This window comes from Saccostrea echinata, unplaced genomic scaffold (genome assembly GCF_033153115.1).
Source record: "Saccostrea echinata isolate AGI-Se365-2 ecotype Australia unplaced genomic scaffold, CSIRO_AGI_Sech_v1 ptg000016l, whole genome shotgun sequence".
In the NCBI taxonomy this organism is placed as follows: Eukaryota; Metazoa; Mollusca; class Bivalvia; order Ostreida; family Ostreidae; genus Saccostrea; species Saccostrea echinata.
Window position 1 is genome coordinate 15,623,736 of NW_026889765.1, and position 15,372 is coordinate 15,639,107.

Here is a 15,372-nt window from a genome sequence, read left to right on the forward strand (position 1 = left end):
ATTCACGCAACATGTGATAATACTAGTATTTCATGGATCAAAATGTAAGAAGCTTTCCGCAATTTTTTTTCTTCCAAAAGAATCTAAAAACAAGAGGCCAATGGGTCACATCGGTCACCTGAGTACTTTGGCTAGGAAAGAGCAGAAATCGGTTCAGTATTGAAAAGTTTAATTATAAAAGTAGTTCGGAGGAGGGGGGGGGGGGCAAACGTGAATGAATACTACGTAAGGATGCTTCTGAATTAATATAATAAAGGCTTTGCTGTTCTTGAGAAGAAAATATATGGTTATTGATAAATCCCTTATTGATAAATCCCTTATATTCAAAAAGGTTCTAACTTAAAAATTAAATCACTCTGCTGCTGCATATAAGAGACGATATATATACCAACCTGAGAATGTCAATCATATGCATGCCTTAAGTCAGTCATTAATGCAAATACCTGAATACTGTATGAAACTATATACTTTATCACTTATTGTAAGTTATATTAATAATGATTTTTAACCTTTTCTTTTGCAGATTCCACTTTTTTTCCATGACAAATTACACACTTTCAACTAAACTGGTACAAATATTCTAGTCCAAAGTTAACATTATGCCTTTGTTTTTCATTAGAAAGTTAAAGGAAAGTGGCAAACTTTCACTTGTTATTCACTACTATCATTCCAAATATGAAGTGTCCATGTTATTTTGAAAATATGTGAACAGAGTTAAAAATGCATTCAGATTAAATGAAAGTTGTTCATATTTGATTTAACCCCACATTAAAATCAATTCTGTACTTTTGGTACTTTGGTTTTTCTGTGTGATATCATCATTATATCTACAAGTGGACCAGTCTCACTATTTTAAAGTATTGATCAGAGTACAACAAATTAGTCAAATACATTTCATCACTGACCTTCATCACATTATTGTAAAATCTTTCACAAAATATAAGTTGGAACAGTATAAAATAAGATTCAAATATACTTTTCCACAATTAATATTTGGTAGAAAGCTTTTATCTCATTAATCCTTTAGCAAACCATCTTTTCTGCAGGTTTACATCTTCAATGAAATCACTTTCAATTTTCCGGAATACGATCCAACCCAGCACCTTCCCTTATTGTCCACACTCAGTCCTCCCGGTGTGTCTAATCCACAGTTATCTAAACATCTTAGAAAATGTCCATTTTCATCAAGAATATGTAAACAATCATTGTTGTGATCTGTAACAATGATCTGACTCCAGGAATCAGTGGCGATTTGCTCTGGGCAGAAATATTTCTTTCTACTGGCTACGTCACCATTGTACAGGAATCTGACTTTCCCTTTCTCGTCAACCACGACCACTTTCTTTGCATTTCCATCGGAGGCACAAATGTCCCCGTTTCTGTTTTCAGCTATATAAAGTTTAAAATTTCCTCCCCGGTAAAGAGGTATGCCATAAGAATCTTTTTCTATTTCCTGTATTACTTTTTGTCCCTCATATCGGACTATTTTGTGATTGTTGAAATCATATGTAGCCATATTGACAAGGATATCGCCCGAATTGGTACAGCATAGTCCCAATGGCGCCCAGCCTTTAGGTGCTTTTATCAGCTCTTTTGTCAAACCAGATCTGACAATATTCACAGTTTCACTGACGTAGTCAGTGTATATCAGTTCACCTTGTTGAGTCACTGAGATGTCAGCTGGCTCCGACGAGACGGTGACAGATTCCTTTAAAGACCCATTTACGTGAAAACGTAATATCTTTCTGCTTCTACCCGACATCCATGCTTCATCAGATCCCGTACAAGCAACTGCATCAGGATTTAGATCTCTAAATGGAATTTGAATATCAGTAACCATTCTGTCCCTGCTCAATGGTACTGTCGAAGACAAATCTGTGTTTTCATTGGTCTCATCGAAAAGTAACTTCTGTGTTAACGAAGCTTTGAGTTCTCCAAATTCTACGATAAGTTCTTTACCCCGGTCTGTATTTACTTTTAAGGAGGGAATGGTAACATTAATGTCTTCAGGTATACCGATAGCTTTGTATTCCTGAAGTTTTGATTTGTAGTTGACAACTTTAGAGACTGTTTTGGACCTTAATATTGCTTTGTTTTCTTTTAATGTTTCAAGCATTCTCTGGGTCATGCTATTAGGTTCGTGTATTTGTTCAGTCAGGGATTTTAGCGCTTTGTCCTTCATGGACTTAATTAACTCCCTGTGTTTGTCAAAAATTTCGTCAACCTCCTGATGCCATTGTTTTCTGGGCTCCGCTAATTCTATCTCAAGCTCATCAAATTTTTGAGTTGTTTTAGAAATCTTTTCTTTGACATTTGAAACGCGAACATCACTTTGATGCTTCTCTAAATCATATAGTTTCTGGAGTTCTTCTGTTTCTAACACAATCTTCTTCCTGTTGTCATGGTAATCGGAAGGAATTTCTCCTATACGGTGGCTTTGGTGAGAAGTAATGACGCATTTCATACAGACCATGACATCGCATTGTTGACAGCAGGCTTCGCATTTCTGGCCTGGGTGTATTTCACATTGCAGGTTTACCTCCTTCACACTTCTGTTTGTAAAAGGGACAATGTCATGCGGAAGTAGTTTATGTGCATTGACATGTTTATTGATGCAGTTTCCACACAGTTTAATTTGACAACTGTTGCAAAATTGATAGGCAGCATCGTTACAAATGTCACAAGTGATCACCTCTTGTGCCCATGTAATAGGTGTGGACATTTTGCTTTTGACACCGTTTCGTATGAAGTGTGCTTGTTAACCTTCTAAAAAAATCAAAGAACTGAACTGAAAGTTACTTAATAATTTGTATTTATGATTGGCAGTTTTCAGGTTAGTTTAAAGAACTCTAAAAATAATACATTTCTCAAATGTTAGCATTAATTACTCACCTTGTCACTATTTTGTAACAAACATCTTCAATCGAGATATATCAAAGAACTTGACAGGAATTCAACATTTACGCTCTCCGATATTACTTTCGGTTTGATTTACACCCCCCCCCCCTAATTTGTTACTTGGAAAAAAAACGCCCCCGGATTTTTACTTCCATTTTCGAGTACGTGCAAATTTCAGTAAGATAACTTGTTTTACTTTAAAAAACAATACAAAGTGGTACAGGAATTTATTATAATTGGTTTAAAATGAAAGTTATGGTGAAACATTTCGAGGTATAATAACAATGATTCAAAAGAAGAAAACTTCCCAAAAAATGGTTATCGTTTTGTTATGCAACTATCAAGGACTATGACATTTTGTTTTAATTAACTCTGCCTTGAGGTCAATGTAAAACGTATACGTATACGGACAGGAAATTTAGGAATATTTTGGATAAGGAAGTCGAAGTTGCATTAAGAAATTTGATTGATTGCAACACTGCATTACCACTTTCTATGATAAGTGCATTTATTTGTAGAGATGAGAAGCGAACATTACATTCTGCGATATTAGATTTTGCATTAACTTCAACGCAAGATGTAAAAAGACAAATTGTAATTTTAAAAAAGTATAGTTTTTACATTTTTGAGTTATTACATTTTGCGTTGACAACGACGCAAAGTGGACTGTCACATCGCTTCTTGAATATGTTGTAGCACATCAGATTCACCTTCATAGTTAATATTTGGTGAGGAGTAAAGATAGGGGTTTGGTTTAACATTTACTGTACCCTGCAAAATATCTGTGTAAGGATTTTAATGAAGTTCTAGTATAGGTACGGTATACCAGACTCACTTTTATTTCAAGAATATATGCAGTGTACATTTGCTAAGTATAGATTGCTGCTGTTTTATAGTACTTGTACTAGTACTCATAAGACCTAATTTTCATAGCTGTTACAGCTGCATAAAGCAGTGCAAGGTAATTCATACCTGAAACAAGTAATTCTACCCATATTCAAACACTTAATTCTTAGCATGAGGCTGCAATTGGCACCAAAGATGTCCCGTGTGGGAACCAAACTCTGCTATCTTTTTCAATATTACTTTAAAGGTGATGGTTAAGTTTGCTATTTCATGAATTCTGCCTCCATGTATGATCATGCTCATTTTCTAGGACCAATCTGTTGATATGCTCATAAAGAACAGCCCTTGAGAGGAGAAATGTCATCAAGAGAACTCTGTTTAGGGAAAAGATGTCAAGAAAGAATGATTTCATTTTGGTGTTGAATATTCTGAATTTTTGCGTTTTTGACGTTGCTGTAGACTTCTATGCCGATCTTTCAAAAGCCTGCATTCCTTTGCTTTCTTTATCTTAAATGTTTAATTCAGTTCCCCTGTTCATTTATGATACTACCAAAACTTTTTTAAAATTGATTGACCTATTCTCTATCATCTTCGAATGTTCCATTTCCTCCATTCTTGATCAAGACTCTCTTTATCATATTTATGTTCTTGGTCTTTAGGCTCTTTTACCCTGTTTATTTGTTTTATCTTGTCTCTCATGTCTATTAGAGTATGAGTCCTATGATAGCCTATAGAATGCTGGAGTTCTTCATTGACAACATTTATGTAGTCTTCGGATATCAGGTCTTCCAAGAAACTGTTAGAATTTCGATAGGCAATACTTGTACTCTTTTATTAGCCGACCTGTTTTTATATTCCTGTGAAGCAGCATTTATTCAAAAACTTCTGTGAAAAACTTGATGTGGCCCTCAACTCAACATTCAGATATATCGACAAAGATTTAACAATTAACAATAGTTACATGTTCTTCCATTTATATGTCGACTTCATATATCCCAGTGATGTTGAAACAAAAGACACCACAAAGTCTGCCACATCTGTTTCATATTTGAATGTTTTACTGACTATAGACGACTAACAACTAAATTGTGTGACAAACAAGATGACTTCAGTTTTTCAATCGTCAACTATCCTTATTTATGTAGTAATACTTATCCAATACTCAAGTGTATGCTCTGAGTAAGATGCATTTTTAAACTGAGCCAGGCTACCGACAGATAAGTTGATGTTACAGGGTTTTCAACAATCTCGTTTAAAATAAGCATTTCGTAAATTCTATGGCCATTATTAGAAATGTTACTGAATATGAATCGAATCCGAATCTGAAAATGAATCTGAAACGAATCTGAATCGAAGGGATCTCGATCCCGATTTGAAAACTGGAAAAAGATATCAGTACAAGAAAATTTCTTAATTATACAATATATAATATAAGTACATGTATATGAATATTGATATTTTCTCTGTGATTTATTTTTCACATGTACGATGACGAGGAATATATGGAATTTAAATACGAAAAGTGTTAAACCTTTTCTTCCTCATTTTGAATTTAACAAGTTCATAATTACTCTTGCAAAATACAAGTATATGTATTTTTATTCTTCTGTTTTATTATTATTATTATTATTTTTTTGCATTAATTTTGTTTGTTTGTTTGTTTTTTTGTGTTGTTTTTTTTTTTTTTTTTTTTTTTTTTATGGAATTCCGTATACGACAGCCAACTGCTTACTGCCAACTGCTCACTGCTTACTGCCAACTGCTCACTGCTTACTGCTTACTGCCAACTGCCACTGCTCATAGATGATATTGCCTGTTTTGTTATCTTTAATATCTTTAATACGCATGCTTAATTGAATAAACTCTATGGTAGATTACAATAATATTAATTACAAAAATTGGCGGATTCAGGAATTTTTAAACAGTGAAGGCAAGGATGAAATAATATAGGAGGAAAGAGTTTTCCATCTTAAATACAAAACATTTAATCCCCATATTTCCTTGCAAGCAAATAATTCAAAGGGAACTACTATGAGTATGGGTTGGGTTATACTGCTAAATTGTTGGTGCTGACTGTTCGTAAAATTCTCTCATGTACTTACGAAAAGTGTTCTCGATAGTGGGAATCAATCGCGACAAACAAGCTTGTTGAATGGGTGTTGAATGCCGCTGACAGACGTAACACATCAAGAGAGGGTGATGTAGCTGGAGGAAGACCGGACGTTGACAATTCAGAACACCTTCTTCTTTTGATTTTGATGCCATAATTATTATGATAGTCAAAGTAATACATGTGTTCTAAGGACTATGCATAAACTGTGTGTGGCTTGTTTCTCCTCAGATTTGTCCGTATATCCTTGTTAAAATATGTGCTCCGATTATTTTAAGCACTATGAATTATCTGTTTCTCATAAAATGAAATGCATGTGCGCATCAGTCAAAGTATTTCGATCCTAGATTAAATTATTCATGCATCAAAATACTGCAAGGTTGTAAAACAACTAATCCATAAGGGATGTAACATACACATATCATTTATTGCTATAAATTCTGTTTTGCACCAGGCCTATTGCACGCATAAGTCACTCTATACACAAGTTGAAAAATACAATTTTCTCTTTAAATCTAAAGATATACACAAGTTATACAAGTAGTATTTACATATTAACAAGCCCTTTTCTATAGAAAAGAAAAATCAGATATAAAAAATTGGCAGCATTTACCTAAAAATTGTTAATCAACGAAATGAAAGCATACATATCATTTTCAAAGGCACTTCAGGAAACATATTACGCAGGTATTTATTTATCTAAAATTTCTATTAAGTATGCGATTGGAAAAACTTCCTATTCAATCAAGGAGTTGATGTAGAACACACAATATGTGCCGTGGATTGCTTTCTATGAATAGGGCGAATTACAAATCCCCAGATAGAGACGACTATTATGTTCTATTATTTTGGATGTCACTAAGACATGATAGAAATTCCTGTTTATATTTAAAAGAAACATATGTTCCAGCTTTGACACATTGTGGACATCTGCACTAAATTCAGTTTCAGTATATTCAACTCTTAAAGTTTTTACTTAGTTTCTTTAGCATTCACTGTTAACCGATTTAAAAAAAATAAAAATAAATAAATCATCAATTCAAGTCTATAATAAATATCATTGGCATGGGAGGGCCATATACCAAGGGGGCTGAAGGCCCAGTTGGAAACCTTCGTAAGACAATCATGATCCGTTCCATAAATTGCATTATACGCTAGATAAAATTGCTAACGCAGCATTATAAAAAATATTTTCAAAACTTGTTCAAGAAGAGTCTGATGTATATATTACCTTAACTATGCAAGCATCTAAATGCCCAACTGAAAAAAAAAATGAAGGAAATCATGCTCACAATTTTTTGGAGGAATAAATTACCATTTTCTGTAATTGTGTTCTTTATGTTTGCATTAATATGTGGCGTTTGACCATAAAATGGCAGTTAGTTTGGTGACAGCAGTGTGGTCCTATGGAGAGGTTGGTTTAAAAAATAAAATAAATCAAAAATTGTAAATTCTTCTGGATAAAAATACTGGATTAAACTAACGAATATAAAAGATGTCTTTTCGAATGAACCCTTTCATATGAAAGACACCACACTATTTCATGATTATATCGTAAAATCGTAGCAACAAGAACCGCAAGTGTCGGAACGGACAAGGATATTAAAGCACTGGGTGACTTGTAGGCAAGAAGTTATATATATCGCTTTATATCATTTCAGAAATAGGACCACCACAGTGTCGAAAAAAATAATGTTATCATTTGCTTCTGTTGAAAATTTAAAACAACTTGTAGCAACTTTTCTTATTATTTTTTTTCAATGATTATCAGGAAACCCGTGTTGCTTTTATACATTAAAGACCCCAATTTTGGGGAGGGCATTTCTTGTAAAACATTTTTGTTAAATCACAAATTTTAAATAATCAGATCAAAATCAGAAGAAAAATGGTTACGTGCATGTATTAAGGATGACGTTTACTCCGATGACCAAACTCATCTGATAGAAATGATAAACCACCTATTGTATATTGTTAGACGTATGATTGTACTATTATTATTCACAATGAAATTAGTAAGTTAAACACCTACTTTTCATGCAAGTGGCTCAATCGCAACTCCTCGGGCCTTGCCGACAAGCGGAAAAACAACCTTGAATGTATTACGTCAATGACACACCCACCTTCTCAGAAATAGTTAAAAAAAATGTAGGGAGACCACTTTTCTGTATTGTATGGAGCTAAAAGTCATTAAATGTAAAGATATTACCAATCATATACCACAGAAGGGACTAACAACTATGTCTATTGAATACTTAAATAAATAGGAAATTACTCCATTTTGAATAAAACTTTAACATCCGGTAATATAAATACATTCGAACAATCGCATCTTCTCGGGCCTTTCTGGCAAGCTCGGAAGAAACACCTCGAATGTATGAACATCAACGATTGTTAAAATTTATACAAGATGGAGTCGCTTAAGAATTCCTATTTATTAAAGAATTGGAAAGACAAAGTTAAAAGTCACGTATGTTGTATATTTTAGGTAATATCTTTACATTCAATAAAGATGAGCCCCAAACTTTACAGATAAGAGATCTCCCTACATTTATTTCAAAGTTTATGAAAAAGGGGGTTGTTATGGACGAAATTGTTTTTTCGCTTGTCGGAAAGACCCGAGAAGTTTCGATTACACATTCGAGGTGCTTTTCCGAGCTTGATGGAAAGCCCGAGAAGTTACGATTGCCAGTTGCCCCTGAGTATTTCTCGAAAAAAAAAAATACCTCGATTTTTTACACTGTGGCCAATATTTTCTTAATTAGCAAAAATAAAATAAATAGCAGAACTCATTGGACACTGAAATAAAATAGAAATGTGATTATAGTGCTGCTAAATGAACATAAAAAGTTCGAGTTTGAAAAATAAACTAGTCAATTATTCCAGTCCCAATTTCCTCTAATAATTTTCTTAATTTTATCCGTTTTTAATGCAATTTTACAAAAATCTTAATAATTAGAACATTGAAGTATTTGTAGCCTCAGATTACTTATAGTACCCTAACTCTGCTAGTATAAAAATTAAATAAGTAGTTAATGATTAAATTCTTGAGGGTTTCGTTAATATCTTTAATAATTTTTATTTCATCCTATTCAATTATTAGAAATAATACATGAACTTTAACATGTATTTTATTTGCAAAATGATATTTAAAACAAATAGAATCTTAACCTTCAGAATAATGTTGTAAGGAAAATGAAATTTGTTTAAAAAAAGTCCAAATATCCTCTGCAATACTATAAATCTACCTTTGCTCTTGGATGTTTTCATCAAATATTAAACATTAAAATGACATAATAATTTTGTCGTCCATTTAGTACATTTTTTTATTTAAGATACTGTACTTTATAGCAATCCATCTCTGTCAACTAAAACCGTAAGTAAACGTCCATCTTAATACCAATACTAAAGACATGATTTATTTTAAATCAATTTTTAGTTGTTATTATTCATGACTTTTATGCATGATATCAATATTAAATTATTCTATCAAAACTAAAAAAAACCCTTCCCTTTCCCCATGTGCACTTCCTATCACAACTACAAATAGATCGACCGATAATGATAAACATAATTATTTCTAATAAGGCCAAAGTTTTTTTTTTTTCGTTTGGTTTACGATTCCGCCGACCCTAATTTTCACCAATCATGAAAATAAAAATAATGTCTTTTTCCGATATATTTTTCCGGATTTTTCTCAGCTGAACTGGTGGGTTTTAAATTTTAGAATGCATCTTAGTCGAATAAGCGCTTATAAATATATGAGACCTTTACAAACATTTAGGTGATCGTAAATAAACATATGTGCAGACCAAAAATGGCGGTTCTGTCATGTAACAGCTGTGTAACAAGGTAATTCTTCGCTGAAAGCAATGACATACACTTAAAGAACTTTTTCTGCATGGAAAAGTGAATAAAATCTTGGATGCATGATCCTTTTCTCCAATTGCAATGTCTCAATTGGCTAAATTCATACCGTAATATTGGAGAGTGTATGCCCAACCCTGGCCTGATCGACCTAGCAGACACGGTTACACCTATAGATATTAGGGATTTATCAGTGCCTTCTCATGTACAATTGCCCAATTGAAATTGAGTTCAGTTTTTCCCAATTTGGCAGTATTTTTTGCCAATTGGTGAACAATGCTTTTATTTTTATTTATCTTGAAAAAACACAAAGTAAAATTGTCAGACTGTCTGTAATTTTCATCTATTTAACTCATTTAGCAAAGCTACAATCATAACACATGTTTAAAAACACTGTAAAACATCGCAAACTTTTAATCCGAATTTCCTCCTTTTTTCTAAAAATGATGATATTGTGTAATTATATAGATTTATTAAGTTATTTCCACCTATTCAATTGATCTTTGAGTGAATGGTAAGGACTTTGGGCATTATTTCAAATAGAAAAATATATTTTCAATGCATTAATACATATTAAAAGAGGACTTTTAGAAAATGTGTACTTAGTATTTATACAGGAGGTTTATAATCTCCAGAAACAGATACTATATGATCTAAATTGAAATCTCATACACACATGTACAACCCTACATTGTATAACTGCTTTACACTCATTGAAGTCCAATTTACTTTCATTAGTCTATTATTCATAATTGATCTTGTATGATGAAGATGGATCATATTTAATTGTTGTTTGGTTGCCCAAATTAGAGTTCATGCTGAAATGTTAAATGAATTACCCCTGAATATAGGATTTAAGTAACATTTTAAAATTTTTTCCAATTTCATCAAATAGCCGATAATTTATTCCCAATTCCCCAAAAATGGTGTTTCCCAAAAATAGGCTGATAAATCCATGGATAACAGTTGGGCCAATTTAGTGTTAGAGAGATACATCTTAGTTGAAGTAACGCTGACCGGTATTTCACTGGATAAATTCAAATGTGTATAAAACATTTGTTTATTTATAGAAGTAAATTCAATATACAAATCTTTGCAAATTTCATACTCAATTGAGATCAAAGCCCTTTGAATTACTAAGAAAATAATGAGCATTGCCTACTGTGCAGGTACATAACAAAAATTTAAAGAAGGACTTGATTGAGAAATTATTAGGCTTTTGTGCCGCAGGTTGAACATTAAATTTGATAGCTGCATGATCAAATTATTATAACCTTTATTTCAATGTCAATTACTTTTGATATTGTTAAACGATTAAATTGTATTTTTCTTCAATCTAAATTTAATTTAAATTTGGATCCTTATTTTTAGTTTGTGGGATACCGAGGTTTATAACACATCACATATCACTGAAGAGTACATAAAGAAGTTACACATCATGAACCAAGCACTGATTGACAAACAAAAATCAGAATTAAATAAAAATGACATTTAGTCTAAAGTTAGAAATGAATTAAAATTAAATAAAAAGAGTGATGTGGTCTAGACAATAAAACTTAAAAGTACTATTGACGTGTATTATTTTTATTAAAATCAACATTGCTGGTATTTTAAAATGAAACTGTTGAATCCTAAATTATTTTTATTTTTATTTTTCGACCACCCAATGCATTTTTTTGAGACAGAACATCGTAAACCAAAAAAAAAAAAAAAAATAAAAACTTTGGCCTAATTTCAGTTTCATTATTCATTTAAGCTTTGAGGGTTGGGGAATCATATTTTTAATTCTATTCAGTCTTACTCTCCGTACAATTTGTTTTTTCTTTGCAGGCAAATGCATGAAATGTAATGCTAGTAGTAAATGAATAGCTAACCACAAATAGATAAATTTGCACCTTTAATGATGCAATAAAGCAGGCGACACAAACGTTTCTTGGAACACTTGGAAAGGATCGTCTTTTCATTTTTTTCTAATATTAAACGTGTACATGGAATCCATCACATGTTATCGTTAATGTAACCCTTTCCTCTCTATGGATTATTGGAAATTAAATGTATTACCTTTTCGAGTGGTACATGTGTTTGTGAATCAAGTTATTTACAAAAATCTCAGAGACGGGAAAGGCTCGATAACGTGTATTAAATTAATCATAATACATATTAAATAGCAAAAAATATCCTCTTATCACACACTGAATAAAAAAAAAACCATTGGACGGATATATGTATACATATCTATGAAGTTGTTAAAAAACATGCTGTCTCCGCCTGATTTTCCCGCGAAATGTCATATTTTTTAACCAATCAAATGTTACTGAAAGGTATTCCCATTTACGAAATAGTATCTACTTCCTTTATTCCTTTTCTGAGGTTTGCAGTAAACTGTGTTTGGAGCGAAATTTAAATACATAGAATGGATGTTACGTCATTTCAGGTGAATTATCCGAAATTGAGACATAGTTAAAGTAAGTACTTGACGGAAATGACTGTGTCCGTTGATTTCAAGAGGGCGATCATGACGAATCTTGTTATTATTATGGTATGAGGGTATTTTTATCAACGAATATCTAGAAAGGTTTAAAATGTCAAGAGTCTGCATGTGCTTCAGACAAAGGTATTTTTTTCAATGTAGGCATCCACTTCAACAAGTGATTTTATGTGCACTTTTCTTGATAATGATAATCTTTTGTCAACACTATCTTGGCTACCTTTTTTGGTGTGATACATTTGCCATGCCTCTAATACACAATATTGAGATTACCTTTTCATTTAACAAGCATGCACATGATATATGTCCTTACTTCTTATATTAAGATTTTTAAAACACTGTTATTTGTCTTGAAAATTCTGAGAGTAAATTTATTTGTAAAACAATCAAGCGTTGGAGTAAACGTTACAATTTAGACTAAATAGAAATAAAATTGGTGTTATAAGTAGTTATCATATTTTCAGCATTTGTGATTTTCATAGAATATGTAACCTTTACACAACCACAGCTTCTTAGCATAAAGCAATTACAATATTTTGTTTTCCTTACTTAATATATTCTGATTTATAACCATTTAAGGACCTTCAATGTCATGTCATAATAACTTCTTTCAAATGTTATCCATGACATTGCATGTACTGTACATGCCACATTTAATCCTACCTTTTGTTTGAGATAAAAAAGCAACAAATATGTTTAAATATTTTTCTCTAGCTTTCCATTAAAAACATGATGTTTTGATCAAAGTCTTCATACTGTACGGTAATGAAATACATGTATTTCGACCCCCCCTCCCCCAACCAAACACGCACATACACAAAAAAGGACGGAACGTTTATTATTTATCATGTTTATATTATTATAGGTATTGATTGCTTAAACTAGACAAACTTTTTTGACAAGCCTTTACTTGTCTTCTTTTAGATACAGTATATAGAGAGAAATTAGAGTGAACAATTATGGAAACTATCCATGTTTTATGAACATATGAATTAATATCACAAATAAAAACAAGAGGCACAAGGGCCTTAACGGTCATCTGAGTATACTGTAACGATCCATAGATAAAACAAAATAAGCTGATAACTAAAGCTATGTTGCCAAAAAGCAAGAGAAATAGGATGATCAGGGATCAGCAAAAAATTAATTTAGTACTCATTAACAAATCTTATAGTCGATCTATTTATTTGCCTGTACTTTCCCTCATTTGTCACTATCCTCATGCGGACTAAACAAAATAATAGTTCTGGAGCACTATTAGTTAACACATTTTCATTCCCCCTTGCATTTGCCTCTCTTAGTCTTTGAAGATTATTTATTGTACAAAGATACGGTATTTTTGTCCCATTTTCATTTATCTATTATTTAAAAGTTTACCTGTCTGATTAAACCTATGAAAGTACTTTTGTATTAAATATAATAAAATTTCTTGTATAATTCTGCTATTCAATTGACCTTTTAAATTATATTATTTACAGTGATTAACTATTATAGGTTAATAGCAAGAGAAATAACTTCTTTCAGTAGGAATTAATAAATTGACCAAAGGGTACAGAATTTCAAAATCTGGTAAAACACCTTGCTTATCAAAACTTTATATACTCTATTTGCCTCCTAGATGCCCAAGAGCAGAGAAGAAGATTTTCAAGGAAATAATCCATTTTCAATATTGATTCAATATAGCCCCACATACCAAAGCCCCTGACCCAGGGGCCAAGATATTCATAATCTTGGAAGAGGCGGCACTCTTGCTCATCATAACCATGCACTTAGTATGTTTCCTTAATGGGCGGAGAAGAAGAGTTTCAAAGAAATAATGCATTTCTAATATATATTTAAAGGAGCCTCACCCTAACACCATAATCCTTGACCCCGGAATAATGAATTTCAAACTTTTTGAAAAGATTCTCTTGCTTGTCATAACCATGTCAATAGTTTTTCTGTTCAATACCAGGGGCAGAGAAGATTTTTTTTTTTTTTTTTTAAAAATGCATTTCCACTAATTTAAAATATAAAATAGCCCCCCCCCCCCGACATGATCCCCTGACCCTGGGGCCACAAATTTCACAATTTTAGAAGAGGCATCCTTGATCATCAAACCATGCACTTAGTTTATCTGCTAGATACCCAGGAGTAGAGACGATTTTCAAAAAAATAATGCAATTTCACTATATAACCAATAGAGCACCGCACTTAAACCGGAATCCCTAATCCAGGGGCCAAGAAATTCACAATTTTGGAAGAGTTGCCCTTGCTCATTTTAACTCTATACTTGGTTTATCTGCTAAATACCCAGGGGCAGAGAAGAAGATTTCCAAAGAAATAATGCACTTTCACTATATCAATAGAGCCCCCCCCCCTTTCCCGGATAACCCCTCACCCTGGGACCACCAATTTCATAATTTTGTAAGAAGCCCCTTTGATCATCATAACCATGCACCTAGTTTTATCTGCTTTATACACAGGGGGAGAGAAGAAGATTTTTACAGAATTAACGCATGTTCACTATATGATCAATAGAGCTCCGCCCTACACCAGAATCCCTGAGGCAGGGGCTAAGATATTCACAATTTTAGAAGAGGCGCCCTTGCTCATCATAACTATCACACGTGGTTTATCTGCTAACCACCTAACAGCAGAGAAGAAGATTTTTAAAGAAATAATGCACTTTCACTATAAATCGAGTCCCCCTCTATAGAACCCCTCATCCTTGGGCCCTTAATTTCACAATTTCGGAAGAGGCATCCTTGATCATCATAACCATGCACCTAATTTATCTGCTTTAAATATAGGGGGAGAGAAGAAGATTTTTTTTAAAAAAAAATATGCATTTTCCTTATAAGATCAAAAAAGCTCCACCCTAACACTAGAACCCCTGACCCAGGGGCCATGAAATTCACAATTTTGAAAGAGGCAACCTTCCTTATCATAACTATGTACTTAGTTCATCGGCTTAATACCCATGAGCAGAGAAGATTTTTTAAAGAAATAATGCATTTTCACTGTATATTCAACAGAGCCCCAACCTAGCACCAGTACATCTGACCTGGGGCTATGAATTTCACAATTTCGGTAGAGGACTCAATGCGACATGATTTTTACAATCGTGTCAACAGTTTAACTGCTTGATGTCCAGGAGTAAAGACGATTTTTAAAGATTGCATTA

General features: G+C 32.8%; 1 protein-coding gene across 1 annotated transcript; it reads right to left on the reverse strand.

The window, feature by feature from the left end:
• Positions 1-330: 330 nt before the first annotated feature.
• Positions 331-2,917, reverse strand: LOC133188950 (E3 ubiquitin-protein ligase TRIM71-like). Its single transcript, XM_061324422.1, has 2 exons — positions 2,893-2,917; positions 331-2,766 (listed from the first exon to the last, which is right to left on the reverse strand). The coding sequence occupies exon 2, from the start codon at positions 2,720-2,722 to the stop codon at positions 1,049-1,051; it is 1,674 nt and encodes a 557-aa protein (XP_061180406.1). The 5' UTR covers positions 2,723-2,766; positions 2,893-2,917; the 3' UTR covers positions 331-1,048.
• Positions 2,918-15,372: the final 12,455 nt, after the last annotated feature.

Excerpts from the sequence above, each read along its gene's own strand:
- LOC133188950 (XM_061324422.1), bottom strand. The coding sequence starts at position 2,722 with ATGTCCACACCTATTACATGGGCACAAGAGGTGATCACTTGTGACATT.